The sequence below is a fragment of the Phocoena phocoena genome, chromosome 8 (genome assembly GCF_963924675.1).
Source record: "Phocoena phocoena chromosome 8, mPhoPho1.1, whole genome shotgun sequence".
NCBI lineage: Eukaryota > Metazoa > Chordata > Mammalia > Artiodactyla > Phocoenidae > Phocoena > Phocoena phocoena.
Window position 1 is genome coordinate 70,479,539 of NC_089226.1, and position 15,179 is coordinate 70,494,717.

Genomic DNA, 15,179 nt, shown 5'->3' on the forward strand with positions numbered 1-15,179 from the left:
CAGGAAAAGGAGGAGCTTGTATCATGAACCTAGGACCCATTAGACTCAGACTACCTCCTGCTAGAATACTCCTAGTTTGTGTAATTCGGATACAAACTTCACTTTTATTAAAAAGTCAAAAATCCCATGGGTAAAATTCTGTCCATTTACTTTGATTCCTCAGAAAGACGAGGGACTGGGATGGTTGCAGTCTTCTGAGATACTAACTTCAGATATTAACCTATTTAGAGAGTTTGGGAGGAGTAGAGAAGAAAAATACGTTAAACTAGGAGACAGGACTCAGATTCTTCAGTTACTGGCTCAAAGTCTCATACCTTATTTTCCACCCTCCAAAACAGAAGAAAGATATACTACACATCCCTCATCTCACAGATCATTGTCTGGTCGTATCACAGGATGATGGTAAGTTATTTGAGTTGCCAGATAACTCATAGATACACCCCACTTTTATGAGCTATTATCATTTTTGCTACAATATGGAAATATTTCAATTACAGCCAACAGTATAGACTTGGACATGCCACATTGCATCTTGCCTGGATGCATGTATTCAGAATAGCAAAATATTATAACTTCTCTGTATTCTGAGGGAATTCCATAATCAATCTGAATTTATCTTTGTGAGACAGCACACTGCAGCAGAAGTTAGTAGGCAGTGAGTGACACATTTAGAATCTTAAAAAGAAAACAAAATCTTTAATTTGTTCTGAGAACAATTGGAGAAAAAAATTGCCATGGATCATAGTATATATTGCTGAGATCACCATGCTCTTATTTCTCCTGCTAAACTTCTCCTCTATTCATCAAAGAATAGACCAATGTTGAGAAGAGTCTTGATCTCAAGACTTTTTCTAAGAGCATCTGCATTGTTTTTCATACCTTTAAAGAAGCTAAGAATCAAGGATCAATCTTAATTTCTTTACTTATTTCATAGATGCATCCAAACTCTTGGCTAATCATATGAAAATCATGGGATTTGTCACAATAGCAATTAAATAAGTGAGTATGGACAAAATGATATACATGTATCCCCATTACAAGAAATTAACTTAAAATAACAACTTAAAGTTCATGACTTAGTAACTCACCAATGATATAGCCTCCATATATGAAGAAGGGCACAGTTAAAATAATCTCAATCACCATAAAACTAGGTTAGTTTATACAGGTGAGCATATATAGTTCCTTCTTGGACCTCACCACTCTTATTTAAAAAGGGGAGTACTAACCTGAAGAACCTCAGAAATGCTTTGATTTCAAGTAGATGGATTTAATTAATAAAGTATTCCAGCAATAGTGGTACATGCCTCTGTTTTAAATAGTCAAGAAGAGCTAGAAATGGCTAGCTTCACAAGATGTCATCTAGATAATCCCATACATATAAATCACATTTTCTATACACACACACTCACAAAAGCTAGACTTTTCTTCATATCTTACACACTTAGATCATGCCTGCAAGAGTATAAAATGTCAAATATTCAGAATTTCAGTCTGAATTCTACCTCCACTAATTTCTAGATGTGAAAGTTTGGAAAGAGTTAATTTACTTCTTTGACTTTTAGTTTCTTTTTTTCTTTTAACAAAATATAGATAATGCCACTTATATCTTAGAGTTGTTATAAAAATTAAATGAGAATATATATGTATATTCATATACATGTATACATATACATTTATATATATAGATATCAGCAAATAAATGGTGCTCAATAAATGCTAACTGAAACAAAGGAATTAAAAAGAAGTATTAGGGAGCAACTGTACATCAGCAAATTAGACAATCTAGAAGAAATGGACAAATTCCTTGAAATATACAAATTATGTAAACTGTCTCAAGGAGAAATAGATAATATAAACAAACCCATACCAAGAGATTGAATCAGTAATCAAAAACCTCCCAATAAAGAAAATTCCTGGACTGAATTTTTGGCTTCACCAATAAAGTCTACTGAATATTTAATAAAAATTAACACTAATCCTTACAAAATCTTCAAAAATATTGAAGAGGAAACACTTCCTAACTCTGAGGTAATGAGGTCAGTGTAAACTTGATAACAAAGCCAGATAAAGACATCACAGGAAAAGAAAATTATAGACCAATATTCTGTATGAATATTAAAATCCTCAACAAAATATTAGCATATTGAATCCAACAGCATATCAAAAGGATTATTCACCATGACAAAGTAGGATTTATCCCAGGAATGCAAGGGTGGTTCAACATTAAAAATAAAAAATCAATGCAATACATAACATTAATAGAACAATGGGGGAAAACCCCACATGATCATCTCAATTGATGCAGAAAAGGCATTTGACAAAATCCAACATCTTTTCATGATAAAAATTCTCAGAAAAAACTAGGAATAGAGGGAAAGTCCATCAACATGATAAAGGGTATTTATGAAAAACCCACAGCTAACATCACACTCAGTGGTAAAAGACTGAAAGCTTTTCTACTAAGATCGGGGACAAGTATACCCACTTTTACTGTTGCTATACAACACTGTCCTAGAAGTTTTAGTTAGTAATAGAAAGAAAGAAAGAAAGAAAGAAGAGAGAGAGGGAGGAAGGGAGGGAAGGAGGGAGGGAGGGGATAAGGAAGGAAGGGAGGAAGGGAGAAAGAAAGAGGCAAACAGGTAAAACTAGGTAAACAGGTAAAAATAGGTAAAACTATGTCTATTTGCATATGAAGTGGTCCTATATGTAGAAGATTCCAAAGAATTCATAAGAAAGCTACAAGAGCTAATAAATAAATTCAGCAGTTTCAGGGTAGAAGATTAACACACAAAAATCAACTGTGTTTCTATATACTAGCAATGAACAATCCAAAAGGAAGTTAAGAAAGCAATTCTACTTACAATAGCATCTAAAAGAATCAAATACTTAGGAATAAACTTAACTAAAGAGGCAAAGACTTGTACACTGAAAAACTATAAAACATTTCTGAAAGAAAATTTTAAAGATCTAAATAAATAGAAAGGCATCCATGTTCATAGACAGGAAGACTTCACATTGTTAAGATCAACAAAGCAATCTACAGATTCAGTGAAATCTCTACCAAAATTCCAACCATCTTTTTTTACAGAAATGGAAGCCAATCCTCAAATTTATATGGAATTGCATGGGGCCCCAATAGCCCAAACAATTTTGAAAAAGACAAATAAAGTTGGAAGACTCATACTTTCTGATTTCAAAATTTACTACAAAGTTAGAGTAATTAAAACAGTATGATACTGGCATAAGAACAGATATATAGACTAATGAAACAGAATAGAGAGCCCAGAAATAAACCCTTACATATAGTTAATTGATTTTTTACAAGGGTACCAAGACCATTCATTGGGGAAAAGACATCTTTTCAACAAATGGTGCTGGAAAAACTGATATCCACATGCAAAAGAATGAAGTTGGACCCTTAATTTATACCATATATAAAAATTAACTGGAATGGATCAAAGACCTAAACTTAAGTACTAAAACTATAAAACTCTTAGAAGAAAACATAGGAGTAAATCTTTGGATTTGGCAATGATTTCATGGATATGACAGCAAAAGCACAGACAACAAAAGAAAAAATAGATAAATCAGACTTCATCAAAATTAAACAATTTTGTGCATCAAAGAATACTATCGAGTAAGTGAAAAGACGACCTACAAAATGAGAAAAAAAACTTGCAAATCATATATTTGATACAGGATTAATATCTAGAATATATAAGAACTCCTGAAACTCAATAAAGACAAAACAAACAACCCAATTCAAAAATAGGCAATGTACTTAGACATTTCCAAGGAAGATATACAAATTTCCAATAGGCACGTGAAAAGATGCTCAAAATCATTAATCATCAGGGAAATGAAAAACAAAACCACAGTGAGATACCACTTCGCATCTACTAGGATGGCTATAATTTTTTTTTAAAAATGGAAAATAACAAGTATTGGTTAGGATATAAAGAAATTGCAACACTCTTGCATTACTGGTGGGAATGTAAAAGGTGCAGCCCGTATAGAAATCAGTTTGATGGTATCTCAAAGGGCTAAACATAGAACTACCACATGATACAACAATTCCATTCCTACGTGTGTATCTAAAAGAACTGCAAGCAGGGACACAAACAGGTATTTGTATACCAATGTTCACAGCAGCATTATTCACAATAGCCAAAATGTGGAAACAACAGAAATATCCATCAACAGATGAACGGATAAACAAACAAATATATAGACGTAGACATATATATACAATGGGATATTATTCAGCCATAAAAAAGAATGGACTTTTGATACATACTACAATATGGATGGACCTTGAAAACATTATGCTTAGTGAAATAAGCCAGATGCAGAGGGACAAATATTGTATGATTCCATTTATATGAAGTACCTAGAATAGGCAAATTCATATAGAAAAATAGTGAAATAGAGGTTACTAGGGATTCAGGGTAGGAGGATAGGGAGAGTTATTGTTTAATGGCCACAGAGTTTTTGTTGGAGATGATTGAAAGTTTGTGGTATAGATAATGGTAATGGTTACAAAAAACTGCAAATGTATTAATATCACTGAGTTGTACATTGAAAAATGGTTAAAATAATAAATATTATTTTATGTATATTTTACCACAATTTTTTTCTTAAAGAAACAGCAGGTATACTAGTAAAATTGCTTTTGGTCATCAGGCAGAGACAATATATCTCAGTCTAAAGCTCGGTTTTGGGACCACATTTCTAATGGATAAGAATGCAGTTTAATGTAGCTAAATTTACTTAGTTTCATGGTCAGACTTTATCCCCAAACATAGCGTTTTAGAATTTTCAAATAACTTTCATACATTTTAACAAATTTAATCTTCACACCCATGCTGAGCAGCGGACAACTCATGACATATTTTTTTAGATGACAAAAATGAGAGGCTCAGCAAGGTTAAGTGATATGTTCAAGTAAGAATTAAATAAAATAATGTAAAATATTTAACACAGTGTTTGGCACAAAGTAATTATTCAATAAGCTTTAGCTGTTATCATATTATAAATAGTAAGTAAGTGTAGGAGTCATGAGCAGGCAGACATCCTACTCCTAGGATCTCCTGGGAAACTTTAAGGGTGCTACTCCAGCAGCAATCATTTTGAAAATCCCAACTACACGAAGTCCATGGGTCAGCTGCAACATCCCTGGCACACAAAGGATGCTATCCAGTGTTTTTATTTTACAGTCAATTCAATCACTCTGATATACACATTGGCAGCTACGAAAGAGGCTTAATCTTTTAGTTTTCTCAGTCATAGGTACTCAATTGTATTCATCTTACCCTGGATTGCTATATCTCTCAGCATCATGATGTGAAAGAGCAAAGCAACCAAACTTCTCTGGTTTATGTTCTGGGCCCTGATAAGTTCCTTTTTAGAAAGATGTCTCTAATTAGAGAACCAGTTTTTTTTTTTTTTTAAATAGGTGGGGTTTAATTAGGGATTACAGCTCAATAAAAGAATTGCAGCAGAGATTATTTTGATAGATGTTCCCCTGAAACTGTACAATCCCCGTCAGCAACATGCCTCCTCAGCAACTCACCGGAGTGGGAGAGCTTGCTTGGTGTTCAGTACCCATGGGGGCCCTGAAATGTCCAGAATAATGGGTCAAATTATCTGAAGAGGAGAAGGTTGATAGCCCTAAATATATTTGTTTAGAATGTACTAATATGGATTCAGAAACAGTCAACTTTAACAGGAAAAATCAGCCCAAGGTGGTCCTTGCTTTCTGGAAATGAAGATAATTAGTCAATCAGTTGAAGGCACAAACACTATGGAATTGTTTCAGGTTATGGGAAGGTGAAAAAAGAGCAAAAAGAGAGCAATTTATTTTGTAATTCATTAAAAACCAATGTAGCACTTATTCTTCTTCTTGCTTAGGGGATCAAACTATAAAGTTACACCCCCATTTCAAGGCTTTTATATGTGACAACACTACTCCTCTAAAATTTCAGTCATTGTCTCACAAGTGAAATTATAGCTCAGTTTGGGGCAAAAAAGTTTTCCTTTTCCAGACACCATTCAAACAGTATTCTCCTTTCCCAGTTTCTGTGAATGACAAGAACATTGCATACACTGTCTCCTAAGTATGGAATGTCTCTCCCAGTAGCATATGAACATATAATTTTAATCCTTTTAAAGTATAATTTTTATATACAATAAAACCTGAATCAGCCAAAGTATTTAAGAATTTAGGGTTCTCGTTAATTCAGTTCTCTGACATAACTTAGGGGTCGCCAGATAATAACTTTTTTACCAGGCTTGCTCGTGATTAAAAATCATCGTACATGTCCAAATCCACTGTCCTGCCCTAAACAACAGGTTTTAGCCAACATAATCAAATCCAGCTTTGCTACCCCAAGACACTACTCTATGCTTCACAGATGCTGTTCAGCGGGGGTAACTCACTACTGCACAATATTGCCTCAATGTCTAGATTCCCCTTACTTACATACTGCAATCTCAGTGATACTGTGTGAGAAGACATTTTATAAAATGGTCCAAACTCACTGACTATATAACAATATCTTCCCCCATAAAAAACAGTATTATTCCCCCAGACCAAACAAATGAAGAGGAAATAGGCAGTTGACCTGAAAAAGAATTCAAAATAATGAAAGTAAAGATGATCCAAAATCTTGGAAATAGAATGGAGAAAATACAAGAGACGTTTAACAAAGAACTAGAAGAGAAAGAGAAAACAAACTAAAGAAAACAAACAATGATGAACAACACAATAAACGAAATTAAAGAGAAAACAAACAATGATGAACAACACAATAAACGAAATTAAAAATTCCCTAGAAGGAATCAATAGTAGAATAGCTGAGGCAGAAGAACGGATAAGTGACCTGGAAGATAAAATAATGGAAATAACTACCACAGAGAAGAATAAGGAAAAAAAAATGAAAACAATTGAGGACAGTCTCAGAGACCTCTGGGACAACATTAAATGCACCAACATTCGAATTATGGGGGTCCCCGAAGAAGAAGAGAAAAAAAAGGGACTGAGAAAATATTTGAAGACATCATAGTTGGAAACGTCCCTAATATGGGAAACAAAATAGTCAATCAAGTCCAGGAAGCACAGAGAGTCCCATACAGGATAAATCCAAGGAGAAACACACCAAGACACATACTAATCAAACTATCAAAAATTAAATACAAAGAAAAAATATTAAAAGCAGCAAGGGAAAAGCAACAAATAACATACAAGGGAATCCCCATAAGGTTACCAGCTGATCTTTCAGCAGAAACTCTGCAAGCCAGAAGGGAGTGGCAGGACATATTTAAAGTGATGAAAGGGAAAAACCTACAACCAAGGTTACTCTACCCAGCAAGGATCGCATTCAGATTCAACTCAACGGAGAAATTAAAACCTTTACAGACAAGGAAAAGCTAAGAGAATTCAGCACCACCAAACCAGCTTTACAACAAATGCTAAAGGAACTTCTCTAGAGAAGCAGGAAGCACAAGAGAAGGAAAAGACCTACAATAACCAACCCCAAACAGTTAAGAACATGGTAATAGGAACATACATATCGATAATTACCTTAAATGTAAATGGATTAAATGCTCCAACCAAAAGACATAGACTGGCTGAATGGCTACAAAAACAAGACCCATATATATGCTGTCTACAAGAGACCCACTTCAGACCTAGGGACACATACAGACTGAAAGTTAGGGGGTGGAAAAAGATATTCCATGCAAATGGAAATCAAAAGAAAGCTGGAGTAGCCATTCTCATATCAGACAAAATAGACTTTAAAAAGAGACTATTACAAGAGACAAAGAAGGACACTACATAATGATCAAGGGATCAATCCAAGAAGAAGATAAAACAGTTGTAAATATTTATGCACCCAATATAGGAGCACCTCAGTACATAAGGAAAATGCTAAAAGCCATAAAAGGGGAAATTGACAGTAACACAATCATAGTAGGGGACTTTAACACCCCACTTTCACCAATTGACAGATCATCCAAGATGAAAATAAATAAGGAAACACAAGCTTTAAATGACACATTAAACAAGATGTACTTAATTGATATTTACAGCACATTCCATCCAAAAACAACAGAATACACTCTCTTCTCAAGTGTTCATGGAACATTCTCCAGGATAGATCATATCTTGGGTCACAAATCAAGCCTCAATAAATTTAAGAAAACTGAAATCATTAAGTATCTTTTTCAACCACAGCACTATGAGACTAGATATCAATTACAGGAAAAAAACTGTAAAAAATACAAACATATGGAGGCTAAACAATGCACTACTTAATAACCAAGAGATCACTGAAGAAATCAAAGAGGAAATCAAAAATTACCTGGAAACAAATGACAATGAAAAGGGTTATGGGACGCAGAAAAACCAGTTCTAAGAGTGAAGTTTATAACAATACAATCCTACCTCAAGAAACAAGAAACATCTCAAATAAACAACCTAACCTTACACCTAAAGCAATTACAGAAAGAAGAACAAGAAAACCCCAAAGTTGGCAGAAGGAAAGAAATCATAAAGATCAGATCAGAAATAAATAAAAAAGAAATGAAGGAAACAACAGCAAAGCTCAATAAAACTAAAAGCTGGTTCTTTAAGAAGATTAACAAAGTTGATAAAACATTAGCCAGACTCATCAAGAAAAAAAGGAAGAAGACTCAAATCAACAGAATAAGAAATGAAAAAGGAGAAGTAACAACTGACACTGCAGAAATACAAAGGATCATGAGAGATTACTACAAGCAACTATATGCCAATAAAATGGAAAACCTGGAAGAAATGGACAAATTCTTAGAAAAGCACAACCTTCCGAGACTGAAGCAGGAAGAAATAGAAAATATAAACAGACCCATCACAAGCACTGAAATTGAGACTGTGATTAAAAATCTTCCAACAAACAAAAGCCCAGGACCAGATGGCTTCACAGGTGAATTCTATCAAACATTTAGAAAAGAGCTAACACCTATCCTTCTCAAACTCTTCCATAATATAGCAGAGGGAGGAACACTCCCAAACTCATTCTACAAGACCACCATCACCCTGATACCAAAACCAGACAAAGATCTCACCAAAAAGGAAACTACAGGCCAGTATCACTGATGAACATGGATGGAAAAATCCTCAACAAAATATTAGCAAACAGAATCCAACAGCACAATAAAATGATCATACACCATGATTAAGTGGGGTTTACCCCAGGAATGCAAGGATTCTTCAATATATGCAAATCAATGAATGTGATAAACCATATTAACAAATTGAAGGAGAAAAACCTTATGATCATCTCAATAGATGCAGAAAAAGCTTTTGACAAAATTCAACACGCATTTATGATAAAAACCCTCCTGAAAGTAGGCATGGAGGGAACTTACCTCAACATAATAAAGGCCGTATATGACAAACCCACAGCCAACATCATTATCAATGGTGAAAAACTGAAACCATTTCACTAAGATCAGGAACAAGACAAGGTTGCCTACTTTCACAACTATTATTCAACATAGTCATGAAAATTTTAGCCCCAGCAACAAGAGAAGATAAAGAAATAAAAGGAATCCAAATCAGAAAAGAAGTAATACTGTCACTATTTGCAGATGGCATGATACTATATATAGAGAATCCTGAAGATGCTACCAGAAAACTACTAGAGCTAAGCAATGAATTTGGTAAAGTAGCAGGATACAAAATTAATGCCCAGAAATCTCTTGCAGTCCTATACACTAACAATAAAAATTCTGAAAGAGAAATTAAGGAAACACTCCCATTTACCACTGCAACAAGAAGAATAAAATACCTAGGAAGAAACCTACCTAAGGAGACAAAAGACCTGTATGCAGAAAACTATAAGACACTGGTGAAAGAAATTAAAGATGATACAAACAGATGGAGAGATATACCATGTTCTTGGATTGGAAGAATCAACATTGTGAAAATGACTACACTACCCAAAGCCATCTACAGATTCAATGCAATCCCTAACAAACTACCAATGGCAGTTTTCACAGAACTAGAACAAAAAAATTCACAATTTGAATGGAAACACAAAAGACCCCGAATAGCCAAAGCAATCTTGAGAAAGAAAAACGGAGCTGGAGGAATCAGGCTCCCTGACTTCAGACCATACTACAAAGCTACAATAATCAATACAGTATGGTACTGGCACAAAAACAGAAATATAGATCAATGGAACAGGATAGAAAGCCTAGAGATAAACCCATGCACATATGGTAAGCTTACCTTTGAAAAAGGAGGCAAGAGTACACAATGGAGAAAAGACAGCCTCTTCAATAAGTGGTGCTGGGATAACTGGACAGCTACATGTAAAAGAATGAAATTAGAACACTCCCTAACACTATACACAAAAATAAACGCAGAATGGATTAAAGACCTAAATGTAAGACCAGACACTATAAATCTCTTAGAGGAAAACATAGGCAGAATACTCTATGACATAAATCACAGAGTAATGGAAATAAAAACAAAACTAAACAAATGGGACCTAATGAAACTTAAAAGCTTTTGCACAGCAAAGGAAGCCATAAACAAGACAAAAAGACAACCTTAGAATGGGATAAAATATTTGCAAACGAAGCAACGGACAAAGGATTAATCTCCAAAATATACAAACAGCTCACACAGCTCAATATCAACCCAATCCAAAACTGAGCAGAAGACCTAAATAGACATTCCTCAAAAGAAGGTATACACGTTGCCAACAAACACATGAAAGGATGCTCAACATCACTAATCATCAAAGAAATGCAAATCAAGAACTACAACGAGGTATCACCTCAAACCAGTCAGAATGGCCATCATCAAAAAATCTACAAACAGGGCTTCCCTGGCAGCGCAGTGGTTGAGAGTCCGCCTGCTGATGCAGGGAACACGGGTTCATGCCCCGGTCCGGGAGGATCTCACATGCCACGGAGCGGCTGGGCCCGTGAGCCATGGCCGCTGAGCCTGCACATCCGGAGCTTGTGCTCTGCAACGGGAGAGGCCACAACAGTGAGAGGCCTGCGTACCGCAAAAAAAAAAAAAAAAAAAAAATCTACAAACAATAAATGCTGGAGAGGGTGTGGAGAAAAGGGAACCCTCTTGCAATGTTGGTGGGAATGTAAACTGATACAGCCACTATGCAGAACAAAATGGAAGTTCTTAACAAACTAAAAATAGAACTACCATACGACCCAGCAATCCCAGTACTGGACATGTGCCCCGACAAAACCATAATTCAAAGAGTCATGTACCACAATATTCACTGCAGCTCTATTTACAATAGCCAGGACATGGATGCAACCTAAGTGTCCCTTGACAGATGAATGGATAAAGAAGATGTGGCACATATATACAATGGAATATTACTCAGCCTTTAAAAGAAACGAAATTGAGTTATTTGTAGTGAGCTGGATGGACCTAGAGTCTGTCATACAGAGTGAAGTAAGTCTGAAAGAGAAAAACAAATACTGTATGCTAACACATATATATGGAATCTAAAAAAAAAAAAAAAAGGTTCTGAAGAACCTATGGGCAGGACAGGAATAAAGACGTAGACGTAGAGAATGGACTTGTGGGCACAGGGAGGGCGAAGGGTAAGCTGGGATGAAGTGAGAGGGTGGCATGGAAATATATATACACCACCAAATGTAAAATAGATAGCTAGTGGAAAGCAGCCGCATAGCACAGGGAGATCAGCTCGGTGTTTTGTGTCCACCTAGAGGGGTGGGATAGGGAGGTGGGAGGGAGACGCAAGAGGGAGGAGATATGGGGATATATGTATATGTATAGCTGACTCACTGTTATACATCAGAAACTAACATACCATTGTAAAGCAATTATACTGCAATACAGATGTTAGGAAACAAGAAAACAGTATTATCGTCTTAACAAAGTTACATAACATGTCAATTATGTCGATATCTGTGTCTAGAAGAAAATAAGGCCCATAACCTGATTTTGAAATATGGAGAATTTTAAATTTAAAAACATGGAAATTAAATAGTTTCCACATACAGTTCATTTAAAAGGATTCCAAAACTGGTGTAGGGATAACAACTCAGATTCAGGTTAAACCAGTAAACTTAGTTTACACCAACATTCTGAAGGAAGTCAAGGTGAAGAAAGTTCAAAACTACTTATAGAGATCAGAGAAGAAGTGAACCACTGCACTGACAGAAAGATATTCTCTGACCAAATGTTATCCTGTCCTTAATATGGATACTAATTTCACAGAATATAACTTGCTCTAAAAATTCTGCTCTAGAAAAATCAACTTTTAACTTTGAGTAACACAATTTTCTTTCACTGTGGTATCCAAAAACCGTTGTTACTCCTAGTTTTGACTGCTTTATAGCTGAGGAATTTTGAAAGTCAGTCCTTAAATTAGCCAATCGCTTAAGATCTCTATTCTTTGAATAATTTGGGTTTTGACACAGACATCTTTCCTTTCCTCACAAGGAAGGGGGTTTTCTACCAAAAGCATAAGAGTAATTGATGGCAAAAAATAGATGTTAAACCCCACTAGGTTTGTTTTTATGCTATTTAGTAACATTCCTTACAGAGAATTTTAGTAAAGTGATTTATACTTTATTATTGCTTTAAGCATATTAAAATACCTTTGTTCACTTTATAAACCCATACACAAAGAAACCGCTGCAGTCAGATTTGTTGCACTCAGACTGGGTGGTTAATATAATCAGGTTAATATGTTAAAAAGAACTTGACACAGAAATTATTAATGAGTAGAACAAGGTCACTACTTCTGAGCTGAGGTCAGTTACAAAGAATGCACAAATGAAATTCAGGTTGACTTTTTATTTACTTGACTATCTTCTTACATTGGATTCCTTTGGCAACATATCTTTAAACATTTAAAGCCCTGTTTACAAGGATGCTCTGAAAGAAGCTTCAAACCATTATGCCCCTAATTGAATTCCCCAGGAGTCCAGTAAACTCAGAGGAATAAAGAAAAATCATAACATTTGCTAAATCATCTCAAAACATACTTCACTGCAAGGTTATGTGTCCTGTTTTTGCGGTTCAAAGATGAATAGGAAAATACAACTGACTGCTTCATTATTTAGACTAAAATCAAAAAGAATTTTACCTATTAGTAGCAAGCTAATTAAATCAGCCTAGTTTTAACTCTTCTTCCAAGAGAAATCAGACAGTAAACAATAATAGCATTTTATACTGTATGCGACCACTCTCCTAGAGTATAAAAGCTCTCAGGAGGAGCAAAGTATCTTTAACCAAAGACAATTATTCACAGTAAAGGTATGAGAGAGAGCTGACAAAAATCTGTAGTCCTGAGGGAAAGTAGCATTTTATCTGTGAATTCAGAACAAACTCAAGTGGAAGAAGAGAAAGTAAAAGTTTTTAGCAACCAATTCGTTTATTAACATGCCCCCTTCACAATTCTCATTTTACTTTAAAATAGCTTTTATGATCTTTTTATTCATAGTTCCTTCATATGCTTCTGTGCTTGTTGTGATTACTAAGCAAAAACATATGGATCTTAGCATTCCCAAAAGAATGTGAAATCCCTTTCTACTTACCTGGTTTGTACGTTATTCCAGGGGGGAAGAGGAATCCCTGTTGGGCAGCAGCAGCTGCTGCCAGGGTCCGCTGGTCATGTGGAAAAATTGGGATCATGAGCGGAGGCATGTGACCCTGAACCTGCTAAACAGAAGAGAGCCTATGATCAGACAGAGAGCAAATGTATGCCAAGGAGTATTTGTTTTTCACCCATGGTGGTGTGCTGGTACCCAAACAGCCACCCACTTTTAACCGCATTCCAAATCTGCTCCCTGAGAAAACTTCAGGCTAAATTCACCAAATCCCTTTCAGATTCCACTGGTACACCAAGGACATAACCTCATTGTGAATTTGCCTCATCCCTGCTTCCACTAAATTATAGTTACTGGTTATCTTTCATCTTGACTTTTTTTCCTTTTATTTTCTTTCTTTTTTTAAAACAAAGAACTAGAAGAAATGTTTTCTTCTGTCACCTTACAATGTTGAAAGGTTTTGCCCTTTCACCTGCTTTGCATTCTGTACTTTATTTTGAAAATAGTACTTAGTATCTTTGGTCAGAAAGTAATGTCTAATTTTTATATATTCCAAAAGCTGCAGCTCCCCAGTTTAGGTATCTTATTTCAAAGCCTCGCTGCATTATGTTAAACATACAGCTCTTCAGATTTAAGGCTACTACATCTTGGCTCCCAATTAAACTAATATTCTTTGCCATCCACACCTCGATGTAACACATAAATTGCTTGTCTGGCTAAGCAGTTTTACAGCTTTATGCGCTACCATGTAGCTGAGTAATTATGGAGTTGTATTCAGAGAGCACTTCATAATAAATCCTACCATATCAAATTTCATTTGACCTCAATAAATGTATCAAAGAGCACAAGAATGCAAAACAGAAAATCTTCACTCTATATCAGCATTTGTATTCCATATAAAGAAAATAAGAACTATGACAGAATCATGTCTGTGAAAATCACACTTTAATTTCCTAGCTCCCTCCCTTACTCTATGCATGCTGCCCTGATTCCAATAGCATCACAGGAAGGTTCTGTGCTGGCTTTTAGGGCATGATTTTATAAATTAAACTATAGGACTTTTGTTATTTAAAGATCAAAACTAGGACGTACTAAGAGAAATGATCTTTAAGTTCAAACTGGGTCTTTGCCCTCCTTACTAGTATAAAAGATCTGCATTGTATCCTGTTTAAGATACAAACCTTTCCCAGTAATTCTACCAACCCCAAACTCTTCCCCCATTTAAATTCCTAAATCTTCTCTTTAGGCAAAATTCCATATACTGGCCGATGACCCTGTTTAAATAGCACCAACTTGCCTTGTCCTGTCCCTGTTCCCTCCACAGCCAGGGACATATTGCAAAAATGTTCCTGTGTAGGTCTAAGAGGTTTCATTTACCAACAGTTTCTCTCTAGGGAAAGCCCTAAGATGTGGGTTAATAAAGGGCAAGCAAAAAATAAACACTTTACAGTATTTTTCAGAATTCATTTCTCAGGAAAATCAACTTATAATAAAAAGGTCTTTGTGCAATTACTACGTTGCCAGTGGGGCGTGAAAGAAACTAGCTTTGGGCAGCTATTTCTTCCATTTTAGCT

General features: G+C 35.4%; 1 protein-coding gene across 4 annotated transcripts in view; it reads right to left on the minus strand.

The window, feature by feature from the left end:
* The window catches only part of SOX6 (SRY-box transcription factor 6), a 442,494-nt gene that overhangs the window by 119,150 nt on the left and 308,165 nt on the right, over nucleotides 1-15,179 (minus strand). For all 4 annotated transcript variants that reach the window (XM_065883041.1, XM_065883044.1, XM_065883043.1 and 1 more), the window contains one exon: nucleotides 13,594-13,714. In XM_065883041.1, the coding sequence (XP_065739113.1) occupies nucleotides 13,594-13,714 (121 nt within the window). The remainder of the gene's footprint in view (nucleotides 1-13,593; nucleotides 13,715-15,179) is intronic.